The sequence below is a fragment of the Sitophilus oryzae genome, unplaced genomic scaffold, assembly GCF_002938485.1.
Source record: "Sitophilus oryzae breed Bouriz unplaced genomic scaffold, Soryzae_2.0 scaffold_2008_pilon_pilon, whole genome shotgun sequence".
Taxonomy (NCBI): Eukaryota; Metazoa; Arthropoda; class Insecta; order Coleoptera; family Curculionidae; genus Sitophilus; species Sitophilus oryzae.
In genome coordinates, this window is record NW_022146734.1 from 2996842 (window position 1) to 3022324 (window position 25483).

Below are 25483 nucleotides of genomic sequence, written 5' to 3' on the forward strand. Positions count from 1 at the left end.
TATTTTTATCATATTTTCATTACTTTTCGATAATAATGATAATTTTTATTTTTTTTTTGTTTTAGCTGTAAACAATAATAAACAAAAATATATATCTTTGACAAAGGTTTAGTCGTGACTGACTAAGTTAACACTCAAAATTTAAGTGAGGATGCAGTCAGTAATCACCACACAGGCTAATAAAACTACTTTTTCAAATTTGTCAAGCTTTCGAGAATTTTATTCCCATGATCTATACCCCCAGGTATAACCTTTCGTCATTTTCATGCAGACCAGTGTAATCGACCTTAGATCATATCGTAACACCTAGAGGCATAATTTCTTCAATATTGTTAAGATATTGTTAATATAAGTTAATATAACACAATCCTTAATCTAACGACTTCTTTCCAGGTCTTGCAGTACAAACAGAGATGTACCGATCTCGAATCACAAATGGCTGAATATTCCGAACAACCTTCATCTCTGAAAACTTATCCTAGTCTTCCTGGACCCAGTTCAGCTTTGGAACAAGCCCAGCAACACCTGAGGGAATCCAGGGAGGACCGTATCTCAGATCTGGAGACTGCTCTACAAAAATTAAGCGAAGAACGAAAAAAGTAACAAGTTTTTTCATCAAAATGCTTTAAAAGATAATCAACGACTGGTTTCAGGTCTGAAAAATTGATACAGCTCAACAAAATCCTGCGTGATCAACTGGAAGAATCGCACAATACAAACGAAACCCTCACTGCCGATCTACAGAAACTCACCAATGACTTTGAAACGCTCAGGGAGGAGATGTTGCTCAAAGAAGATGAGTGGAAAGATGAAGAACAAGCATTTAATGATTATTATAGGTAAAAAAGTTTTTTTTTTGATTTTAAGGACAGATTTTACCAAGCAGGTATAAATTCGGAACAACTATTCTCCGAATATTTTATAATTTTTGAACAAAAATTTTAATAGATATTCGTTTCTTTCCTCCAATTATTTTTATTGCTCAATACTACTACGGGCCATATACCTGGATATTCTCAGTACAGGTTCTGGATCAAGATACGTGTCTGATGATCCTTGTTAATTTGTCGGCTTTTACTTTTGACCCAACGTTTATGAAGCAAACTACCCTTTATTTTGAACAAGGAATCACCCCCTGAAGTTTTTCGCATTTGTTTTGAAACACCCTGTATAAGGCAAATGAGAAAAATAAAACACATAATTATAGACCCATCTCTTTAATTTCAAACACTGCAAAAATTCTTGAAAAAATAATCCATAATAGGTTATATAACTTTATAATAAATAACAAAATAATCTCAGAGAATCAATATGGTTTTCTTAAGAATATGGGAACTAGAGATGCATTTTCAAATATAGCAAATATAGTTTATAATAATCTGGATAAAGGAATCCCAATAATTGTAGCTTTCCCAGATTTGGCTAAAGCTTTTGACATGGTCAATCACAAGTTGCTATTAGATAAATTATATCAGTATGGGATAAGGGGAAGTGCACATAGGTTGTTAAATAGTTATCTAAACAACAGAAAACAGAGAGTTAAAGTCAATCATACTATAAGTTCTTATCGAGAGGTAAAAGTAGGAGTTCTACAAGGTACAATACTTGGACCCCTTTTGTTTATAATTTATGTGAATGACATCTTGGAATCTTTATCAAAAAATACAATAATGTCATATGCAGATGACACAGCAGTTATTTCTGCAGGAAAAACTTGGGAGGAAACAATATAAAACATGAATCTTTATTTGGAGAAAATTTCAAGATTGTTAGCATTAAATAAGTTATCATTGAATATAGAGATAAGACTGTTTTTATCACCTTTGGAAATTACTGTGATAGTGTGCCAGACCGGGTAGAAATAAAAATTAATAATAAGTGCCTAAAAAGTGTAAATATTTGGGGGTAATTTTTGATTATAGACTTAGTTGGGATGAGCACATAAATCATGTTATAAGCAAAACAAAATACTTAACAATAATTTTTTATAAACTAAAACAAATTATGACCACTAAAACACTAATGTTAATTTACTATGCTTTTTTCCATAGTGTTGTAAGCTATGGAATTATAGCATGGGGAGGTGCTTATATGAATAACTTAAATGTTTTGAATAATCTACAGAAAAAAAAAATAAAAATGATCAGTAAAAACACTTTATTTACAACAAACTTACCACTTAATTTAGAACAACTTTTTTCTTTAGAATCTTTAATTTATCACTACAATAGTCTTAAAGCAATATATTTACAATCAGAAAGTATAACACGAAACAAAAGTATACTGTTGCCCAAAATGATTAAAAGAGTAAGCAATAAAAATAATTATATTTTAGCAATAAAATTATATAATAGGTTACCAAATGAGTTAAAATCACTAACAGCGTCAAAACATAATATTAAAACTAAAATAAAAATTGGGTTAGAATTAATGTTTGATTTAAAAGATAATTATGTTATAGAAACTTTTTTTTGTGGTTTTTATGGTTCATGACTCATATAACAAGTGAATACAGCAACGCGCTATTATCATTTATAGTCATGTTTGGCGCACTAGGTTAGGTTAGTATTAATTATTGTTATTATGTATTAGTAGTTTGTTGATTATAATATAGGTACATCCAGCCCTACACACAGATAATTTATTTATCTCTGTAGGAGTTACAATGTATTATTATTATTTTGTAATTTTTGTTTCTGAAAATAAATTATTATTATTATTATTATTATTAATATCTCTGAAACTATCAAAACATATCTAAAAATATCTTAGGACTATGTAAAGTGATAAGAAAAGAAGCCAAAAATGCAAAAATATACAGAGTGTTCCAAAAAAAATCATTCCTACCCACTCACACTTTTTTGAGCCACCCTAATACATACTTTAGATTTGCACTTACACATAATTCCTAAGTTTTATATGTTAGGAGCTAGATGCCTGACGCACTATTGCCTGACTCTGCATATGTTTTTTTCTCTTTTTTATACAGCACTGAACACAACCGTCTCCTGAACCTCTGGAGAGACGTGGTATCAGTCAAAAGACACTTTATGGACATCCAGTCGAACACTGAACGAGACTTGCACAAAATTAAGGCAGAAATATCCGAAGCTGGCCGAGAAATGTTGATGGCCTGCTCACGAACCGACTCCAACGTCTTTGCTCAGAGTTTTGTTGAGGGTGCCGGGCATCAAGGTAAAGAAAAACACCACCATCATCCGGAAAGATACCAAACCAGCGACATGGAAATGGAGATTGAAACATTGAAGACGGAAAAAATCAAATACGAAGCTGAAATGCAGATTAGAGATGACAGGATTCAGCAACTGCTTCATGATATTCAAACCATGGTAAGTAACAGATTAAAGGCTGAATTATGTTATTTTTATTATCGTCAGAGTTGGGCGTGTCGACAGTTTAATTGTTGACACGTCAACTATGGTGTCGACAGCTAATAATTGGTATAAAAATGATAGCTACAGTTAAAGTTATATGATTAAAAATTAAAATCATAGAATAAACGTTTATTAAAAGCATCCTCAGCTAAACATAAGAATTAATAAAATTATCTTTTATCTTCTACGTTGCTCAGTAACTTGAATACTGAATCAGAGTCATTTCATTTTGGATAATAAAATATAACAGGACCATTTTTGAATGTTCAATTAATGACATTCTATTTAATATTCTAAGAATGCAGATGACAAAATATTAGTGGTTATTTTATTTTAAGAAGAAGGGAAAATAAAAGTATTAAATAGGACTACTGAGGCAACATTACTACATTATTACATTTCAACATTTTTAATAACTCATAATTATAGACCTAAAGTGTAGTGTAATTAATGTGCAATTAATTGAACTGGGGAAACAATAACTACCGCTTGTGATATTTACAGGATAGCCAAAGACAAACTAAATAACCAATAATATTACAATTAATTGATCAGGGAGACTTAAGGGTTTATTACGCTGTACTGTTTGGGTCGCTTTAAGGGGTCGGATTCAGCGGGTGTGCGACCGAAGGAAATATATATTATACTAGCGTGTACCCGCGACTTCGTTCGCGTCGAATTAATCATTTGTAATGGTGATGATAAACCAAAGCAAGAATTTCCATTAACATACAAACTGGATAAAATTTTCTCACATTTATGTCAGCATGAGAAAAAAACAATATTGCGATATTATTATATAACTTGGTAATATTTGAGGGGTAGTTTCATCTTGTTGGAATTTGACTTTCGAAAAATCCGTTTGCCAAAAATAAGCTTTTTAGGTCAAGCAGTTTAAGCAGAATCGTGGTTAATCAATTACCCAACTTTTTGGAACACCCTGTATTATTTTTTAAAAAATTTCAAAACATGTAAAAATCAAAATAAATTATGCGTGTCCAAGCGTTTTCTCGAAAGACTAATCGCTTTTTAAATAAGAAATATTGTAATATTTGAGGGACGTTTTCACCCTCTTGGAATTTGAGACTCGAGAAACCCCTTCTTATCGAACCTCTACACTCCACAGTCAATCCGTTTGCCAAAAATCAGCTTTAAACATCAAGGAGTTTAAGCAGAATCGTGATTACTCAATGGTCATATTTTATGAAACACCCTGTATACATTTTTAAAAATCTTAAAATATGTAAAACAACAAAATAAAATATACGTGTTTAAGAGTTTTTTCCGAAAACCCTAAAGTCAATCCGTTTTTCAAAAATCAGCTTTTTACGTCAAACGCTTTAAGCAGGATCGTGATTAATCAATATCAGATTTTTCGAAACATCAATATCAGATTTTTCTAAACATATATACATTTTTTAAAAATCTTAAAATATGTAAAAAAACAAAATAAAATATACATGTTTAAGCGTTTTTTCGGAAACTTGACCGTTTTTTAAATAAAAAATATTGTAATATTTGAGGGGTGGTTTCACCCCCTTGGAACTGGAATTTCGAAAATCCCTTCTTATCGAACCTCTACACCCTAGAATCAACCTGTATGCCAAAATTGAGCTTCTTACGTTGAGTGGTTTGAGCAGGATCGTGATTAATCAGTGAGTCAGTCACTTAAGGATTTTATATATTAGTATAGATTTCAGAAATCTTGCTCATCAGAAGGCTTGCAGAGCTTCAGAATTTACCATAAAATAGCGAACAATTTGTTACAAAACCATATCAATTATATATCACTGTAATAACAAAACTTCAATCGTTGTCGGTATTGTAACGGAATTTTAAATTATTTCTTTATTTTCGAGAAATTTTAGTTTAAACATAAGGTATATTTTGTCGATGTTTAACCATCAAATCTTAAAAATAAAGAAGTTATCTAAAAATGTGCTACAATACCGACATAGTATAATCCTTTATCTTTAATTTCCTTCTTCATTTGTGTCAAAATACCTAGCCAGTTTTACTTAAAACGCTAAATGCCGAACGCTTATTTTGTTACTTTCTCGGACCAGTGAAATGGACTCTTAATAATACTCTAATACTTAATTAACCTACACCTGTGATGTTCTTGACATTGTCGACATTTATTCCATAGTCGACGTATCGTCGATGCGTTTTCGCCCAACTCTGGCTATTCATCCTAGAGTGAGTAAAAGAAATCTGTGTCTTTCTAGGAAGAAAAATGTGCCGAATCGGACCAAAATGTCGCACAAGTAATAAAAATGCAAGATGACGTCGATATTTTGCAAAACGCTCTTAGAGATATAGCCGAGGCTCTTATACAAGATGCGGACACGAAGGAACTGGAAATCTTACAAGCAACTCACTTACATTTGAGTGCTTCAACGCCTATACCTCAAAAGTAAGTTGTTCTGTGATAACTCTATAATCATCTAACTAAATCCTCAAAATCTCAACTTCAATTCCTACTAACAATTATAGATCTCCAAGAAGAACTGTTCGAGGTCTAACATCTCCAGCAGCCTTCGCTGAAAGTACCATTTCGGCAGTACAAGCTGCCTTAAATCGATATCAGTCTTATATTCACGAACTACAGGTAAAAATGGATTCACCAGAGGCACCAGTATGGTTTATTTTTTTTTTCTTGCACTGACACCTGTTTTTATTATTTTTTGTTTCATAAGCTTCATTCAGAACCTCGCAATTAGTGGAATAAATTAGTGGTTTCAATTACACTTTATACTTTTTAGTTTACGATCATTCACGATGTCTAAAAAATACAATTAACATTAATATTAATAATATAACCTAGCAACAGCTTGCGGTAGTCGGTTGTATCCATAGAGAAAGTCTAATATTTAGCTTATAAAACAATAAACTTTTAATTTGCAATTTCTCTTGACGGATGATAATGAAAGGCCAAAATGGAATTTCTTGCAAATTTTGAAGTATAATTAGTGGAAAAGTTAAAAGGTTGTTAAATTTTTCTACCAATTGGAAATGGCCACCACTAATTTTTACGTTCTGAATGCTTACATTGAAATTAAGGATATCTTTTTAGAAATAGTCAATAAACAATTTTAAAAATGTAACATGGAATTTGGGTTTGTCGTAAAATAATTATTCCACGTGTATTATTGATAATAACAAAAAATATTGTTGCTATAATACTAAACGTTTATTCAGAACCTCGAAATTAGTGGTTTCAATTAGCGTAGAAGTTTGTTCCTTTAATTTTACTGTGAGCATTCAGAACATCAAAATTAGTGGTAGACATTTTCAATTAGTAGAAAAAGTTATGAAACTTTTAACTTTTCCACTCATTATAATTTTTATAAAATTTGCGAGAAATGTTATTTTGGGCCTTGATTATGTTCCGTCAAGAAAATTGTGGTTAGAAATCAAAAGTTGATTGTTTTATAAGCTGAATATTAGACTTTCTCTATGGATTCAACTGACTACCGCAAGATGTTGCTATGATATTCTATTAATTTTAATTGTGTTTTATAAACATCGTGAATGATCGTAAACTAAAAAGTATAAAATGTAATTGTAACCACTAATTCCACTAATTACGAGGTTCGGAATGAAGCTCTACATGTAAAAACAAATTTTCCAGCGCCTCAGTCCTAGAATGTTAATTTCTTCAAGAATTTTACAAAATATTTCATAAATAACTCCAAATTAATATTTTAACAGTAAACTTAAAACAGAATGTTGACCAAAAAACACGCCTATAAGTTTTTAAAAATATTGTAGTTTTTCAATTTTCCTGTATATTTTTGAAACCTTTTTAGAGCCGCAGGTTTATTTATAAGTAATTCATTTATAAAATAACGAGCGCGTCTCAAAAGTGGCTCACCTCTAGGTATAACTTTTTTATTTTTTCCCTTAAAAAAAACGAGATTTGGTATTTTAGTATATGACATAAATTAGGATTAATTGACGTGTTCAATTGTTTTCGGTCACTTCCTGTTTCACCGGAAATGACTACAACTTTTGATTTTTAAATGGCACCATCGGTATTTTTTTACTTTATTCGATAGAAAATAACACTGCGTGTTCCATTTGAAAAAATTGAGATATGATTTAAAGTACGATTTGGGCATATTTTAATCGGCCAGGACAATACTCTAAACACATTAGACGATCAAATCTATTTTTCCAAGGCTCCTTGATTAAGAATTAGTGTTTTTAACATAGACACTCTAGATTGAAATTTAAAATGCGATTTTTTATTAAGCGAGAATATAAAAAGTTGACATATGATATGTCATTCTATTCAGAATGTCATTTTCTATGGAATAAAGTAAACAAATATGGAGGGTACCATTTAAAAATCAAAAACTGCAGTCATTTCCGGTGAAACAGGAAGTGACCAAAAACAATTGAATACGTCAAACAATCCTAATTTATGTCATACACTAACATACCAAATCTCGTTTTTTTATCTGAAAAAATAAAAAAAATGATAGGGGTGAGCCACTTTTAAGACACGCCCAGTATATAATATAAAGTACTTTTGCATTATGGCTTCAATTGACGAGTGAACTTTTAGTTCTCTCTTTCTTTCTGTTTAAGTTAAATAAAATAAGTTCGTGATACTGTGGCAACATACAAATCTGACAAAAAACATGGCCTGATTTCTTTTTCGTTGCAATTCAAATATTATCAATTATCATGTCTTCCACCTTCCACCTTCTTTTAATTTAATTTCTTTTAGGTCAAACTCCAGTCAAATAAGGAGCAACTGTTGCTAGTTCGAAAACAATTAGACAACTCCGAAGACACGGTGTCAGCCTTAGAGAAAAAATCTAAGGACCTGGTGGCACAGCTCGATTCCTGCAAGGCCCGCGGCTCCCAAATCGCTCAGGAACGCGACGGCTTAGTGAAAACCCTGGATGTTCTCAGAGCGGAGAAACACCAACTGGAACGAACCAAGGCCGATCTGAATTCGGCCTTGGACTCGTTGAGCCAGGACTGCGATAAACTGGCCAAGAGCAATAACAAATTACAAAAGGAAGTGGACGCTTTTCAACAGGAGAAGATGTTTTTGCAGGGGGAAGTGGACAGGTTGAATCAGGAAGGTGAACTGAGGGAAATCAGTTTAAGAGGAGAGGAAGACAGGTAAGAACGGTTTTGGTAGAACTGGCGTTATTAACTAACGATAATGTGGTATAGGCTGTCCCATTTTTGTGATTAAAGCTTCATTCAGAACCTCGCAATTGGTGGAATAAATTAGTGGTTTTAATTATACTTTACACTTTTTAGTATACCGACATAGATAAATGAAACAAGTTTAGATTGGAAAGTGCCCATAAGGACAATGTAAACACTATTTCCCAAGTAGCATTTTCACGACTTGCGACCACATGTTTACTAAACACAACGTTGGATTAGTTACAAAAAATAGTTAGCTCCCTAGCTTGGGTATTAAAATAAATTTAAACGTTTTTATAACGTTGTGCCGACGTTGGACTAGTACTACAGCAAAGTAGAAGCTTCTGCGACGTCGAATAAACGTTGTCTTGTAACCTTTTTTGCCTAAGTGATCTTTAGGTGATTCGGACAACGTAGTTACAACGTTGGACAATATAGAGTTTTACGGCGTCAGTTTCAGGACCTATTCCAACGTTATGCAAACGTCGTCTGTTTTACTAATTCCAACGTTGTTTAGATTTCCTTATTCTTACGTTGGTAGGACGTCGAGTCACTACCTTTTTGCAACTGTATTGAACCATAACCTTAAATCTTAAATTTTCACTTCATTGTTCTGTTCAGTCAGATAGTTCAGTGCTGTTTTTATTTTTATAAAAAAAACTTAATTAAAATGGGACATAAGAAAGGTACATATAAAACTAAATTTAAATATACATCGACATATATTACCGATAGTTTATCCACTCCCTCGTTAATTTAGATTATAGAGGGCGGCACAAGCTAGACTCTAGGATGACTAAATTAGGCAATCTTGCGACTAGTATACTACTTGTTAAGGCCGAACTGCGACTTTATTAGTCCAGTATGCGACTACTCGAACTACTCCATCTTAATCTCCAAAACAACAAAGTGAAAGCCGCCATGTTGTTAAATAAGAAAATGTTTCGTTCCTAAAATAGCAATTCCTGCTTTTTGAATACATTAACTTGAAATATTTGACCCTAAAAAACACTCGGAAACAATTTTTTCGACTGCGAATAAATTATTCTCATTTTACTAAAAAAAAAAATCAAGAAAATTTTTAAAACTTCTTTAATTTTAAGGCCCATTAGTATTTTTCAAAGTAGAAACAATACATTTATCAATAAAGTTGTTTGCGTTTAACTTTTTTGCCTTGGGTAACGAGTTATAGAGTCGGTTAAAGTGTTTCAATAATTATGATCTTCAAACATCCTCCACACTTAAACACTTTTGTTTTGTTTTCCTTCACTGTCATCTGACATATGTCTCTAACTAAATCATAAAAATAATATTTTTACTATAATTATCCCAATTTAGGATAAAACGCGACTTAGACGCCATATTAGTTTTGTATTTCCGTGAATTAGGATTTTAAACAACGTTGCAGTTTGTACTAAATTAGGCTTCTAGCCAACGTCGGTATCCAACGTCGTTTCGACCCAAAAATTATTCTCCAAATTAGTGCAGACTAGGGTTGGCACGAGGTTGTGCCGACGTTGCGCCCCGACGTTTGGTCGCTTGACACAACGTTGTCCCGACGTCCAAATGCTGCTTGGGTTGGCGCTATTCTTGCAACGGTCGCGACCCAAAGCTTTTGAACATTTCGGAGCGCTTCGGCTTTTTCCGGAATTATATCGCCAAATATTGTTTATTCAAATTTATTATTATTTTCTTTTAATTTTATAAATATTAATTAATTGATTAAATCTTGTCGGTAGAGGACCCTGTACATTTTTTTTTGTTCTTCTTTAACAGATGTAGCAGAATGAGAGAAGAGCTGCTTACTGTTCGCGAAGAACTCAACAAAATGTACCTGACCAACGATATGTTGGAACAACAAAAACTGGAAGCCGAGAACATGATTTCCAACCTGGAAAAAATCAAAATGGACTACGAACTCCAACTGGACAAACTAATGGGAGAAAGCTCTAACGTACAAGACTCTTTGGTCAAAAAGGAAACCATAGCAACCAATTTGGAAATGGATAAGAAGAAGTTACAGGACGATTTGAAAAGAGTATTAAAATATGAATTATTTGTTATAAGTAACCTAATCTAATGTATGTTCTCCTCATTTTTAGTTAGAAGACGAAAAACTAGCCTTACAAATGCAATGCAACGATCATCAAAACGATATACAGTCTCTCAGAAAAGAACTGCTTCAAGCAGAACAACAAAAACTCGATCTAGAGTCTGACAAAGTGTCGCTATCCGAAAAATGTAAATTTTTGGAAATAGAAAAAGGAAAGGTATTTTATTTTCAGTTTCCTCTATTTATCTATGTTTCTAAATTCTGAAATTTAGATCGAATTGGAATTAAATCAAGTGACCAGGGACAGAAATGACCTCAGCAATCAGCTGACGGTCATGGGAAGAAAACGAGATGCTTTGAACGAAGAACTGATGAGATGTCGCCAAAAGCTGGAACAGACCAACGAGACCAATGCCAGAATCAACAGAACTCTTGAGGAATTGGTTAAAGAATGCGAAGAAAAACAGGTAGACACTATGTTAAAGTAAAATAATAGCTATGTTATTACACAGGGTGTTTCAAAAAGCAGGTTAAAGTCTTAATTTTTTTTCGATTTATTATAATTTTCTGGGGGTGCCTATTTTACTGACCAAATTTAAAATTTCCTTTTTGAGATTAGTTGAAAGTAATACCACCTTAATTTTTACCACCTTAATTTAACTTTGCTACTACCACCCAAAAATAAACTACTACCACCTTAATTCTGCTACTACCACCCAAAAATAGACTACTACCGCTTTAATTTTGCTACTATCACCCAAAAATAAACTACTACTACCTTAACTTTGCTACTACCACCCAAAAATAAACTATTACCACCTTAATTTTGCTACTACCACCCAAAAATAGACTAGTAACACTTTAATTTTGCTATTAAATTAAGGTGGTAGTTGTACGTATTTAGATAGTATAGTAACGTATTAAGCTTGTCAGTAAATTATGCTGGTCAGTAAAATATATTTTCCCTAATTTTCTTCCAAGTGCTTTTAGCGATTCGAATGAAATTTTAAGGGTAAAAGTTACTATGAGTGTTACATATTTTAATGCTAGAAAAGTGTCGACATATTCACCAGGGACGTGCATATGGGTTATTACTGTAATATTTTTTTTTACTCTACTGACTTTTTTTCCTCTTATTAGCAAAATTGTGTAGGCCATTTAATGCCGATTAAAAGTTGTATTTTGATATTTTGTCCACTTCGATCTCTTCCATGAGATAAACTCAATTTTATTAATCACAATAATTTATAAAATTAAAATAAAAATTAAATTAGTAAATTATTTATGTATCTAATGTAACTTACTACTAAATGGTTATTAAAATTTATAAAACTGACATACAGTACTACCTATTATAGCAAATTCCACCAAAAAATAATGGTATTTAAGCATTTAAGATAACTACAAAAGGCCTATTTTTTAAAAGTAACAAACGAAAAAAATGTAAAAAATACCCTAATACTTTGGATTGCTGCCCTTGGCTGCTATAACTGCCTGTATACGTCCGTTCATACTGTCATTGAGGCTACATATATCATATTGCGTTTTGTTTTCCTATTCTACTTAGTCTTTTAGGACCAAGCGAAGTTCATTTAATGAAGCTTGTACAGGGTGAGTCAACGATAGAGCAAAGTCCATTATCTCATTTGTTTCAAGATTTACAAAAAAAATTTTAATATAAAAGTTATAGGGTTAACCATCCCTAATTATATAGATACACATTTTAAAATTATTATAGAATATACAAGGTGCTTCAAAAAAATGTGGCGGCTATAACATATGTTTTTTTTAAACGCAACACCCTATTTTTTATTTTATTTTTAGATTCTGCGTAAAATTACATAACTTTTTTGTATATAATGTTATATACCTAAAATTAATAGTTTCTGTAATATTTCAATTTATTTAAACAAATGTTAAATTGCAGTGTGTGGTAAAAAATTGTCAGTGGTGTCATTGTTTCTGAAGTTGGAGTACCAAAATTTGGTAGGAGAGTTTTATAGAGATGAAAAAAAAGGTATATGTAAAGATATTTTAGTTAAATGATACAGGGTGTTCAAAATATATTTATGAATTTCAACTAGTTAAAACTAAAAAATCTCAATTTTTTTAAATGGGACACCTTATATATTATCATTTTTTCTGATAGATTTTACAAAACTCTTCAACTTTTATTAAGTATGTCATATCCCTAATTTTAATAGTTTGCGATTTATTCCCATTTTTTCTATTTTTACCCATAATTTTAATACAATTACCCTATAAAATCATAGTTACCATGACAAAACAAAACTATTTATTACTTACCTTTAACAAGTAGCTTCATTGTTAGTTATAATTGCTGGTATTAGTTAAAATTAATTAACTTTACTCAAATAAACTAAATCGCAGTAGTGAATTTTTTGGTGTAGTTCTATATTATGAAAGATATAACACTTGGAATTATATAAAGCATATACAATTTATATGAAATATTGAAATTCCTTAATTTTAAGTAATTGAAATCCCTAAATATATTTTGAACACCCTGTAACATCTAACTAAAATATCTTTACATAGATCTTTTTCTATATCTCTATAAAATTCTCCTACCAAATTTTAGTTGTCCAACTTCAGAATCAATGCCATCATTGACAATTTTTTAACCCAATGCAATCTAACATTTGTTTAAACAAATTTAAATATAACAAAAACTATTAATTTTAGGTATATAACATTATATATAAAAAAGTTATGGAATTTTTCGCAGAATCTAAAAATAAAATAAAAAATAGGGTGTTGCATTTAAAAAATCATATGTTTTAGTCGCCACACTTTTTTGAAGCACCCTGTATACTGTATAATAATTTTAAAATGTGTATCTTAACCATCTCTATAACTTTTATATTTAATATTTTTTTGTAAACCTCAAAACAAATGAGATAATGGACTTTACTCTATCGTTGACTCACCCTGTACTGCTTCGCAATCTCTAACCATTCTGCCAAGCATTTACCAAACGTTGAACATGATGGGCAGTTCATAGTCGTATATAAAGTCGCCTTGTCGCATTGAAAAATAACTTCAAAAAAAAATTATACATAAATGAAAAAATTGCAAATTGTTGGTGGCCAGTTCATTTCGCTCTTAAAAATTAACCAAGGCATGTATTGACATGATCCAAAAAGCAAAATGCTCAGGAGACATGGATCTCACCGCAAAACTATATTTTAAAAAAAAATACACACGAAATTATTGCACAGGGTGTTTTAAAGTTAAGGTAAAAAACAACCCCTCGATTTACCCTGTAAAAGGTGCCAAATACTAAAATTTATACTAGGTTTATAAAAAACTGATTTTACGAATTAAAGTTGATATATTTATATACAATTTGCTAAAAAAATCATGAAAATAGGGCTCAAAATAGCAAAAATATAACACTTACTCCCACCCTAAATGAACCTACTACTGCCAGCTTTAACACATCTGAGTTTATAGATCTTCAAAAATATCCTTATTTTTTCAGTGCACCATAGACGCTATGGACAAAGAAATCCAACGCATCCAAGAAATCTTCGCCTCGGTCAGATCAGAAAAGGAAGCCCTAGAAGCGGTCCTTTTCGACACTCAGACCAACCTCGAAGCCTGCGAGGACAAGAAGCTCCAACTCGAAAAAGAAGTGCAAGAACTGCTCGTCAAACAAGAACAGTTCAAGTCCCACGTTGCCAAACTTACCAAAGACCTGGAAAGGTCCGAAAAACGATCGGCCGAGATCAAGAACAGCATGGCACATCAAGCCGGTAACAAGGAGGTTGAATTTAAGCAAACCGTGGAAAAGTTGAGGAGCCAAAATGAAGAAAATGTCAGGAAACTGACGGAAGAGAGGGAGAAAATTAGGGTTTCGTTGGAGAAGAGACTGCAACAGTCTTTGCAGCAGTTAGGCAATGAGAAGAACGCGGAGATTCAGCAGCTGATGGACCGAATTGAGGCTCTACAGAACCATATAGATAATTTGTGTCAGCAGCACGAAGAATTGATGCTTAGAGCAGAGAATGATAAGCAACAGGCTCTACTTATTGGTAAAGTATTTGTTTATTTAATGTTGCTTATTTATTCATGATAATGACAGTTGTCTGACATGTTTATTTAGAGGTAAATTGTATTTTCTGTCATTTTTTCGATGTCGTCTGTCGAAATCTTCCCAGACTCGTTAGACTTTATACAATAATGCCATAAGAATATAAGTTTGTTTAAGTGTTTTATACCGTGTGATGCATCGGAACGCGGAAGAAGTCGTTCGGTGAAAAATCCTGTGGTCTTTTTGTGACTGTATCCCCAATAAACGAGATTCAATGTTTTTCTTTTCTTCAACATGAAGAATATTAATGTCATCGTTATTTTCTTCCTGATCAATTATTTTCGTCTTTACATTTCCATGTGCTTAATACCTTAGTGCCTTATGTTTCATACCTCCGGTTTATTCTTCAAACTGCTGACTTATTCGGTATAGGCTTTTCGGAGACTGAGTTGCGATCATATCTAAAAGGGGCCCACAGACGGTCAATATGTTTGCCCAATAACATTGCCCAATAATATTGTCAGTTATCTCCAAACAGTACAATAAATTTGTTGAATAACTAGTTTCGTTTTGCACTTTGGTTAACATGGATAAGAAAAAACAAGCTGCTATTGCCATTGTTTTGGCCACTTGTTTAACAAAGAAACAAAAGTGTCGAAGTAAATGGATGAAAGATTGGTATAAGAAAAGAGGCCATATCCTTTGCTTTTTGTATTCCATAAAGCTGGCAAAGAATTGTACATTTCGATGACTTCTAAAATAAATCGTCTTTCTTCCTGTTTTGGTTTTGATCCCATATTTGCTGACAAATCACTGATCTAAATATTCTAAATAGAGCCGAGCAGCGAGACAAACACGCAGAGAAAACAAAAATATACTGAACTATTGTGCAATATTATCCACACGATACAAACTAATCACTATTGCACAATAGAAATCAAACTCTTTTTAATTGACACAATATATTGTGCAACCTTTCAATGTAAACCCTAAACGGTCAATATTATTGCATAATATGAAATATTGCGCAACAAAATGTGACATCGAATTTGACAATGACACAATCACATTTTTTGATGGTATTTTATTTGTAGCTCAGAACCGCATTATAAATTTTACTTATTTGAATGTAGATTTTTGTAAATAACTTTTTAATTACTATTCCAAACGAAACGAAATTCTACACAAAAGTACAACTTTAATGTCTCTTCACATCGTATTTTTTGTTCAGTGTATTTGTTAAGAAATTCCTATTCTAAAAATAACACATTGTCCTATTCTATAGCTAGTTGCGAAATATGACCATTTTTAGATTTTATTTCTTTTTATCTTCTAAAATAGGAAAACCGCAAACTGTTGATGATGATTGGCTTATAAAGCAAAGTTCGGTATCTCGTTTTCGAGAATTAGAAAAAAATGTTACGTACAATAATGTTGGTGAATATTAAGGTGCGCAATATAATAGTTATTTATTTTATAAGTGTTTTAGAGAGCATCCTATCCACGTAAGCACGTTTAAACGACATTTTTTTGTAAGTCAGCTTTGGAAAAAAAATCATCAAAAACTACGCACGGTGGCGTTTTTTTTACAAGAGACAAAAAATGTAGTAAATACTAGATGGACCATTTTACGAAAAGAAAATCGGCCGTCGGTGGAGTTGGAAAATATTTATACTAAAATTTATGTAGCGGTGGAGGTAATTTTCATCCTTCCCGTAATTTTTAGCCGACCATACCAATAGGTATGTATGGTAGGCTATTAGGATCAGCAAAAAAAAAGTTTTTTTAATTTCACTCAAAATGAGTTATTTGGGTCATAAATGACCTAAATACAAAATATTTTCGTGGTGTTTGTCTGTCTGTCTGCCACGATAACTCAAAAACCGTCTGTAACACGATAACTCAAAAACCGCTGAACCGATTTTACCCAAATCTGGCACAAAAATACTGTGGCACCCGATAATCTGGCCATTAGTTTTTTGGTGGGGGTGGGGGATTGGTAAGGGGGTATAGGAGGGGGTTAAAAATGTTTAAAAATCGTAACTCCAAAATTACAGTAGCTAGCGAAATAAGATTTTCAAATTAAGATTAGGAATAATATTTGCAACAAAATCCATACATATATAAAAGGTCAAAGGGCTTTTGAGCTTTTATATATGTTTTTTTTGTTACATCCATCCCGCCGAAACTGCTTTACCAATCTTGATGATTCTTTTTTTAAATGAAAGGTATATATGTCTAGATTTGTTATGAAGTATTTTTAAATTGTTGAATGGCTATTTCTTTGTGTAAATTGACTAAATATTAAAACATACCTGAAAAACATCTACACACAATACCTCCAGAAATAAATTATTCGTCATTGTCAGTGGTTTGTCAGATTATATATCAAGTTTTTAGATATTTTAGGGATCAGTTCATACAGCCAGCTTTAGATACATAATTATTAGAACAAAAGTTCGTTTAAACGACATTAGTGAATTAGCTACACAAAGCGATTTTAGGAAATTCATCCTCATAAAATTATGTCGGAACAATTTGTTGTATGAAAATTCCTTACTATGTGGTCTAGAAGAATGAAATCCTACAAAAAGAATTAGAAGAGATTTTTGAAATTCATCAACCAAATGGGTAAAGTTAGTAAAAATTTATATAAAACTTGGTGACCTCTGGATTATACACATACAAATTGGCACAAAGGATCATTTAAAAGACATGAGTTAATTATTTGGATAAAGCGATTTTATGAAATTTATAATCTTGGGGAGTAGAATAGGGAACGAAAGTTTGATGTACGAAAATGCATTATTATAACATCTAGCTGTATAAAATTTTATACAAGGGTTTAATTAGTGACATGTCAATAATATAAACGAAATATTTCTTCTTCAATTATCCTTCAAGGAATAAAAAATAACTATAAACAGAGTATTAGTGCTCTTAATAAACCAAAAAAAGAGATTAAAAATAAAAAAAATATCAAGAGAGTATATTAAGTAAAGCGATAATTGAAAATTTCAAATATTCATTTGAAAACTTCATATTTCAAAACTATTTATTTTAGTAATACAGTTTATATGGGACCATAGGTAAGGGTTCTATCTATAGAGGGTAAATAATCATTTCACCATTTATTATTTTGGAGATATTTTATTTTTTCAGATTTTGCAAAATTTCTTTGAAATTGACTTTGGTTCGATTTCGAAAATAATCTATATATAAATAAGAAATAAAAAACCGCCCTGGAAGATCACCATCCACCCTCTATCCAACCATACATAATTAGTTTGAGTCAATAGAAGTAGTTAGAAAAAATTGAAAAAAAAATGTTAAAAAAAGCAAGAATTCAAAAACATTTTGTGGCCAAAATTGAACTTCTTTGAAATACTTTGATTTCGATAACTTCTAGAATTTTTAAAATTTTTTATTTCAGACGGCTCTAATCAAAAGTTTTATTTTTGGTATACAAAGCGTGTCATAAAGTCATATACAGGCGATGAAAAAATAAAAAACGGTTTTTAAATTTTCCAATTTTCTTAAGTACATAATAATATTTAAAGAGAATAAAAATGCTCTTGAAATTGGAATGTTGACGGCTTTTTATAAATTTTAAGTAAAAAATATGTAATAAGTCAAAAATAACAATATCGATTTTTTGTTGAGCGAGTCTTAAATAAGTGCAATTATTCTTCGCGGTAGTAGGTATATTTGACCCCAGAAATTTGGAATATTTTGAAAAACCTTTTGGAATTTTTTTTAGTTTTTAGTTAAAAACCATAATTTCTTGATAATATGACAACATAGATAGGTAGTAGATTAAATTTACAAGACAGAAAAACCCGAAAAGCTGCAGTGGTTCTCAAAATTTAAGCAAAAAATATTTTTTTTTTGGAAATTTTTAAAGTAATTCGAAAGAGTTATTTGAAAAACGGTAAAGAGAAAATATGGTTTTTTATCGAGATCTACCAGCCCTGAAAATATTTGCACTTATTCAAAACTTGCCCTGTATAATACCCAGAAAATCGACAATTGATAACTTTCATATGAAATACGAGTAGCTCTAAAACTCTTAAAAACATAGTTTAAATAGGGCATTTGTAAGGCTCACTAGCTCTATATACAAAGTAAATCATTTAAATCAATGCATGAACTATTCGAGGTGTAACGCGAACATAGTCGCGGGAAAAACCTAGTTTGTGTTAACATCAAAATCAGTCAAAGTCGCAGTTTTCGAGATATTAACATATTTTAGTATGGGCGGCTATACGTGCCTTCCGGCGCCAATTTTTCTTGCTTTTTATGAAAGTCAAATGTTAGACCACTTAACAAAATATACACACTCAAATCACAATCAAATCGGAATAACAGTTCTTAAAATATCTAAAAAAATGTGTTTATTTTTTTAAAGTTTGATGCCCTCTAACGGACAAACGAAACACTTTTTATAGAGGTAAATTGTGTCCAATAAACTTATTTTGATTCCAAAAATACGTAGTAGTTCTATGTCCATGAAATATTGTGACACCCTGTATATCAGGAAATTATTCTGTTGTTACGACAAATATTTCATAAAAAAATAATTTGGAAATATAAATGCATATCTTACTTTTAGAGAACTTTTTAATCGCACCCTGTATTCAAGGAGACACACACATATAATGAATCCCTCGTACGTTGATCTAAATTAAAAAAAACAGACGTTTCGGTCCCATCCACAGGATTCAGCGTCTCAATAAAAAACGCGAAAATAATATTAAAAAAATCGGAAAAAAGTAAAAAAAATTAAACCAAACCATCCTATAGAAACCGGCTCGAAAAATAAAAAGATATCATAACAAATCGCACAACAGTTAGATACATAATGATGATTTCACTTATTAAAATAGAATGAGGCGGCATGATATCATCATTATTTCATATTATATTGGGTTTCTAAATTTGCGTTTGGGACAAGCGCGCGCCATTTCATGAGAATAAATAATGTTTTCGATGGGTATTTTTCAAATTTTTATTAGGCGCACGTGTCATTTGTGTTTATATTTTACTCCGTTCTATTTTTCTTTCAGTGTATAAACGCGTAAATATTACATTCGTGTGAGCGTATTAGTTTGAATGGATTTTTCTGAATGGGTATAACGCAATTTTCAACGATCGGCCGCGAAACGCAGTTTGAAGTTTCCAAGTCCGTGTTTTTGAACTTTTTACGAAGTTTGAAAGAATAAGTGAAAAAGTTATTTTGTTAATCAGAATCTTATTGGTATTGCTCCATTTCATCAGTCAAATAACAGGTATTTTTTACTATAAACTTAAATAAGTTTCAAAAATTTGATAAAATTCTCAGTAAATAGGTATTTGTTTATAAATAAATATGTCAATAAACCAGTCACGTAAAAATTAATAATATATTTTTCGGATATATCATGATTTTTAGATAATTTTTCTTCTCGCACTTAGATTCCAAAAAAATTAGAAAATAATCAAATTGTTTGGGTGGTCCGAACTGTATACCGGAAACTTCGGCAGCATATTTTACTCATAAAAATAATTAAAAAAGTTCATATAAATGTATGTCCTAAAATGCTTAGTTTCGGAGATACAGGGTGTAGAAGTTTCATTTTTATTTCTTTTTTTTCCAAATAATTTCTGAAGTAATATCAATATTTGGATGAAAATTGGTGTCTGGGAGTTTTTTGACATGAGAAATTTGATTTTGATGTCAATATGACTCCTATTTGTAGGGGGCAGCACCTATATGTGTTTTAACTGGTTTGAAGTGTAATAAATTTTTGTCCGTAGCTGTATAAAATTACTAAGTGAAAGAATATACATTTCCGTGATTTTCTACGTAAAAAATGTCTCTTGATAAAAATCGCTACGAGCAACCGTTCTCAAGATATTTACAGTTGAATACATGTCATTATTGACTAAAAATAAACATACAGGGTGAGATTCCTACGATGTTCTCTATGGGTATCTCGGAAACTACTGAAGATAGAGAGTCGGTTAAATGGGGAAAGAATTGCAGTTTTATGGGGTCATAAATATGCGCCTTTCAGATTTTTGAAAAAGTTCATGGCTTACTAGATATTTTGAAAAAAACAAATTTTGGCTATTTTAAAAATTGTCCCTAATTCCATTATAATCTATTTTAGACAAAAGGTTTTCAGATAAAAGTTGTAGATAATCACATCCCTAATGAGACTGTGTTCTCCGATTTTTTCTAAAGCTTGTCATTTTTGACATATGACAAAAACATATGTTTTTTTAAATGGAAACCATAGTTGGCCATGACTTCATAAAAAGCGCCATTTTTTAAGCTGTTCAGCGATATAAGCTATAATATGTTTCTTTCACAAAATTTCTGAGTTATAGCTAATTCTTATCTTTCTTGACTAATTTCACTTAGTTAGCCATGGAAACAAAAGTTCAATCGTCGTTGCTTTCAGAAATATGAAATTGTCACATTCAATCTTTGTTTAAATTAAAATAAACAAAAATTGTAAATAAGAGTGTTTCAAATGAAGAAAAGCGTGTAGGATGTAGGATTATTGGTTCAACTTTTCTTGGCCATACAGTTTCGAGGATACGTTGACCGGTGAACGTTTTTTAGAGAAAGGTTTTCAAGACATGTTAGAAAAGTTAAATTTCGATACTCGCGCATTAAGAGTGTTTCCAACATGACTTTCATTATGACACACCAAGCACCCCCCACAAAGAAAGAAATGTTAAAAATTATTTATATCATAATTATGTAGACTCAGGGATAGAAAAAGGTGGACCAATTGCATGGGTCTCCTCGGTCACTTGACCAATCCATTTTAGATTTTTTATGCCGTATGGTTAACAACAAGGTTGACAAAAGAACTTATGAATTGAGAGAAGCACTCGAAGAGGCGGAACAGGAGAAGTTTAATTAAGTCAACCGGTCGTTCTGTGAGAGTAGCTACAGTACGTCTGTCCGTTCTGTAGCTACGGGGTATCCGTGAGAGGGGAAACGATATTCTCTCGATGTTTTTCGTAAAAAATTAGACGACGCGTCCCATCAATAAAAATTCGAAAAATTTGCAACTAGCCAATAAAATGAGTGGGCGGAGCGATTTGCGGTGACGTACTCGTCAAGTCGACGTATAAAATATATTGCTGTTTATTTAAATGTTTTTTGTCCACATTCCTTTCATAGACACAGATCCAGCAGACGAACTGTAGAAATTCAGTTTTAAAAAGATGCATTTATGTACTCAAAACAATTGCGGATTTTTTGAAATTTTTCTAAAATAACTTATAGTGATATTATTTTTTTAAGTGTTAGTTTGTGTAATGCAAATTGAAAAGAGCCGTTTAATAATATATTTTATCTTCTTATAAGTAATAAATCATAACAAAATTAGAACACCATTGAAAACCGTTCTCCAAAAAACGTAACTTTCACCGGTCAACGTATCCTCGAAACTGTATGGCTAAGAAAAGTTGAACCAATAATCCTACACGCTTTTCTTCATTTGAAAAATTCATATTTACAATTTTTGTTTATTTTAATTTACAAAGATTGGATGTGACAATTTCACATTTCTGAGAGCAACACAATTGACCTTGTTTCCATGGCTAACTAAGTGATATTAGTCAAGAAAGATAAGAATTAGCTATAACTCAGAAATTTTGTGAAAGAAACATATTATAGCTTATATCACTGAAAAGCTTAAAAAATGGCGCTTTTTATGAAGTCATGGCCAACTATAGTTTCCATTAAAAAAAACATATGTTTGTGTCATAAGTCAAAAATGACAGGCTTTAGAAAAAATCGGAGAACACAAATTCATTAGGAATGTGATTATCTACAACTTTTATCTGAACACTTTTTTGTCTAAAATAGATTATAATGGAATTAGGGACAATTTTTAAAATAGCCGAAATTTGTTTTTTTCGAAATATCTAGTAAGCCATGAACTTTTTCAAAAATCTGAATGGCGCATATTTATGACCCTACAAAACTGCAATTCTTTCCCCATTTAACCGACTCTCTATCTCCAGTAGTTTCCGAGATCCCCATAGAGAACATCGTAGGAAACACCCTGTATATGTTGAGTAGATAGTTAGTTGACTGAAATGAGAAATTTGGGAACTTTTTATTTTTTTAAATTAACAATAAATTTTTCTTCGAAAAAATTATGATAAAACAGTTTTTATTGAACTTTTGGCACAAAAACATTTCAAATTTATGATTTTAGTCTAATAACTGGCGAAAAAAATGGCGTCCAGTTGGCTGGGAAATGACGATCGATGACATTTCCCATATAAATTAACATATAAAATGACAGCGATCTTCATTTCCCAGCCAACTGGACGCCGTTTTTTCTGGATCATACGGTATTTAGTCAACATGTTTAATTTAAGTCAATGATGACAGGTATTGATAATTTCGATTCCAAATATTTCAAGAACCTTTATTCGTAGCGATTTTTACCAAGAGACCTTTTTTACGTAAAAAATATCGTAAATATATTTAATATCGTATATTTTTTAACTAACTAGTTTTATACAGGTATGGACGAAAAGTTATTACTCTTCAAACCAGTTAAAAAATATGTAGGTGGCGCCCTCTACAAGTACGACCATATTGATATCGAAATCAACTTTCCCATGTCAAAGAACTCCCAGACACCAATTTTCATCCACATAATTGCTGTCCCCCATTCACGCAGTTGTGCAGCTCTGAACTGTTCAAGAACGCGATACTCTCACTCCATTCAATTGAGTCATAAAGTTCCAGAACTGTTCCGCCCTATATGAAGGCACCAGGCTATTGCGCACAGCTCCTTTCAGAACCGTTCTCGAGTAGCCCAGGGCGTAAAGCACTGGAACTTGAAGTTCGCGAATGGAGGACAGCAATAATTGACGTTACTTCAGAAATTATTTGAAAAAAAATTGAAATAAAAATGAAACTTACTACACATGTTCTACACCCTATATCTCCGAAACTAAGCATTTGAGGACATACATTTATACGAACTTTTTTACTTATTTTTATCTGCAGAATATGTTGCCAAAGTTTCCGGAATACAGTTGGGACCACCCTGTATACTTTCCATCGTATTATATAGTGTCTTCTTCAAAACTAATCAATCTAAAAAATGCATGGCTGAATGATAATATACAGAGTGAGTAAAAACTATGTATTTTACATAATATACAGGGTGGTCCCAATTGTATTCGGGTATTTTCGGCAGCATATTTTGCAGATAAAAATAAGTTAAAAAGTTTGTATAAATTTGTATCCTAAAATGTTTCGTTTATGAAATACAGGGTGTAGAAGTTTAATTTTTATTTCGTTTTTTTCTAGAAAAATTACTGAACTAATATCGCTTTTTGGATATTTGTAATTAATAAATGTCGAACTTTCTTCTGATTGATTTCCTTTTATTATAACGACGTGGTAATAAATAATACATTCTTTCTGATTTGGTGTTAATTATCTGTTGTATAAGGATGGACACGTTCAAAAACAATGATCGACCGAATATTATTGCCGAATTTTTGATTTAACTAATTATATAAATATGGTTATCATTAAGAAATCGCTTAACAAAATTAAATATTCTTTCATTTAATCTCTTTAAAAATTTCAATCTATTATGGACATAATAAGAAATCGAAATTTTAGCACATTTTACAATTTTTGATTTCTTTTTCTTATTTTCTTACGATAAAGGGGAAGAACATTTTTTTGAAAAGGAGTCGAAAAACATCGTACCACTGCTTGGCAAATTTTGTGGAATCATAATAATTTTAAGTCATTTAAATTTCCCAATGAATGTTGGGCTTTATTTTCAATTTTTTGCGTTTTCTCCAATGTTATAAATATCAAGTACTTAATTTTATGAAATATTTAGTGTTTAATAAATAAAATTTCCTTGAAGCAATATGTTTACTTATCTACGAAATACAGGGTGGCGCACCTCATTCGCCTCGGTTAATTATACAAAAACTGAAAGTTTCGAAACGACATAATTTAAAATTATTTCGAAATGTACAGGGTGTGTCAAAACTAAGATCCATACCTAAGTTCTATTTTGTATTTTGGAACACCCAGTATTTTATTTCATTTTTGGAACATAAAATAAGGCATTTATTATAAAGGTTAAATATGTTTACAAGCTTTGGTGTTTGAAATATTTAAAGTTTTTTTTAAAGAGAAATTTGATTGATTTCTTAGATGTATGCATACAGGGGAATCAAAAATTGCTGGTCTACTTTAAATATTTATCTATACTAATATACAGGGTCCGGCAATAGTGCATCGGGCATCTGTAGCTCCTAGAATAAACAAATTGAGAATTTTGTTTAAGTGCAAACCTAAAGTATGTACCAGGATGTATTTCTGGAAAATATTTTAACTTCTATAGGGTGGCACAAAAAAGTGTGAGTGGATCTGGACAATTTTTTTTAAATAGAACACCCTCTATATTATTGCATTTTTGGCTTCCTTTCAGATCACTTTACATAATCCTAAGATATGAGTAAATCTATTTCGATAGTTTCAGAGATATTAAAAAATAGATCAAAAATATATATTTTTCAACCCTTCATAAAAAAAAAAATATTAAAAATATAAGAACTGTTCTGAAGTCAAAACTATATTAGATATTTTTTAGATGGACTGTTGCTTGGACTTTACTTTAGATGGACTAACTTTGCTATAAATATGGTAATCGTAAATCATACAGGATGTTCAATATTTTACGCCAAACTTTCAAAAATATAAAATAATTTTTCTTCGTTTTTTTTAAATGGGACACCCTGTATATT

The 25483-nt window shown here is 31.4% G+C and overlaps 1 protein-coding gene across 1 annotated transcript in view; it reads left to right on the forward strand.

The window, feature by feature from the left end:
• Positions 1-25483, forward strand: part of LOC115883980 (rootletin) — a 101681-nt gene that overhangs the window by 37904 nt on the left and 38294 nt on the right. The window contains exons 4-13 of the mRNA XM_030902399.1: positions 394-599; positions 654-839; positions 2990-3350; positions 5624-5811; positions 5892-6006; positions 8134-8537; positions 10347-10608; positions 10673-10840; positions 10896-11090; positions 14129-14681. Of these exons, the coding sequence (XP_030758259.1) occupies positions 394-599; positions 654-839; positions 2990-3350; positions 5624-5811; positions 5892-6006; positions 8134-8537; positions 10347-10608; positions 10673-10840; positions 10896-11090; positions 14129-14681 (2638 nt within the window). The remainder of the gene's footprint in view (positions 1-393; positions 600-653; positions 840-2989; positions 3351-5623; positions 5812-5891; positions 6007-8133; positions 8538-10346; positions 10609-10672; positions 10841-10895; positions 11091-14128; positions 14682-25483) is intronic.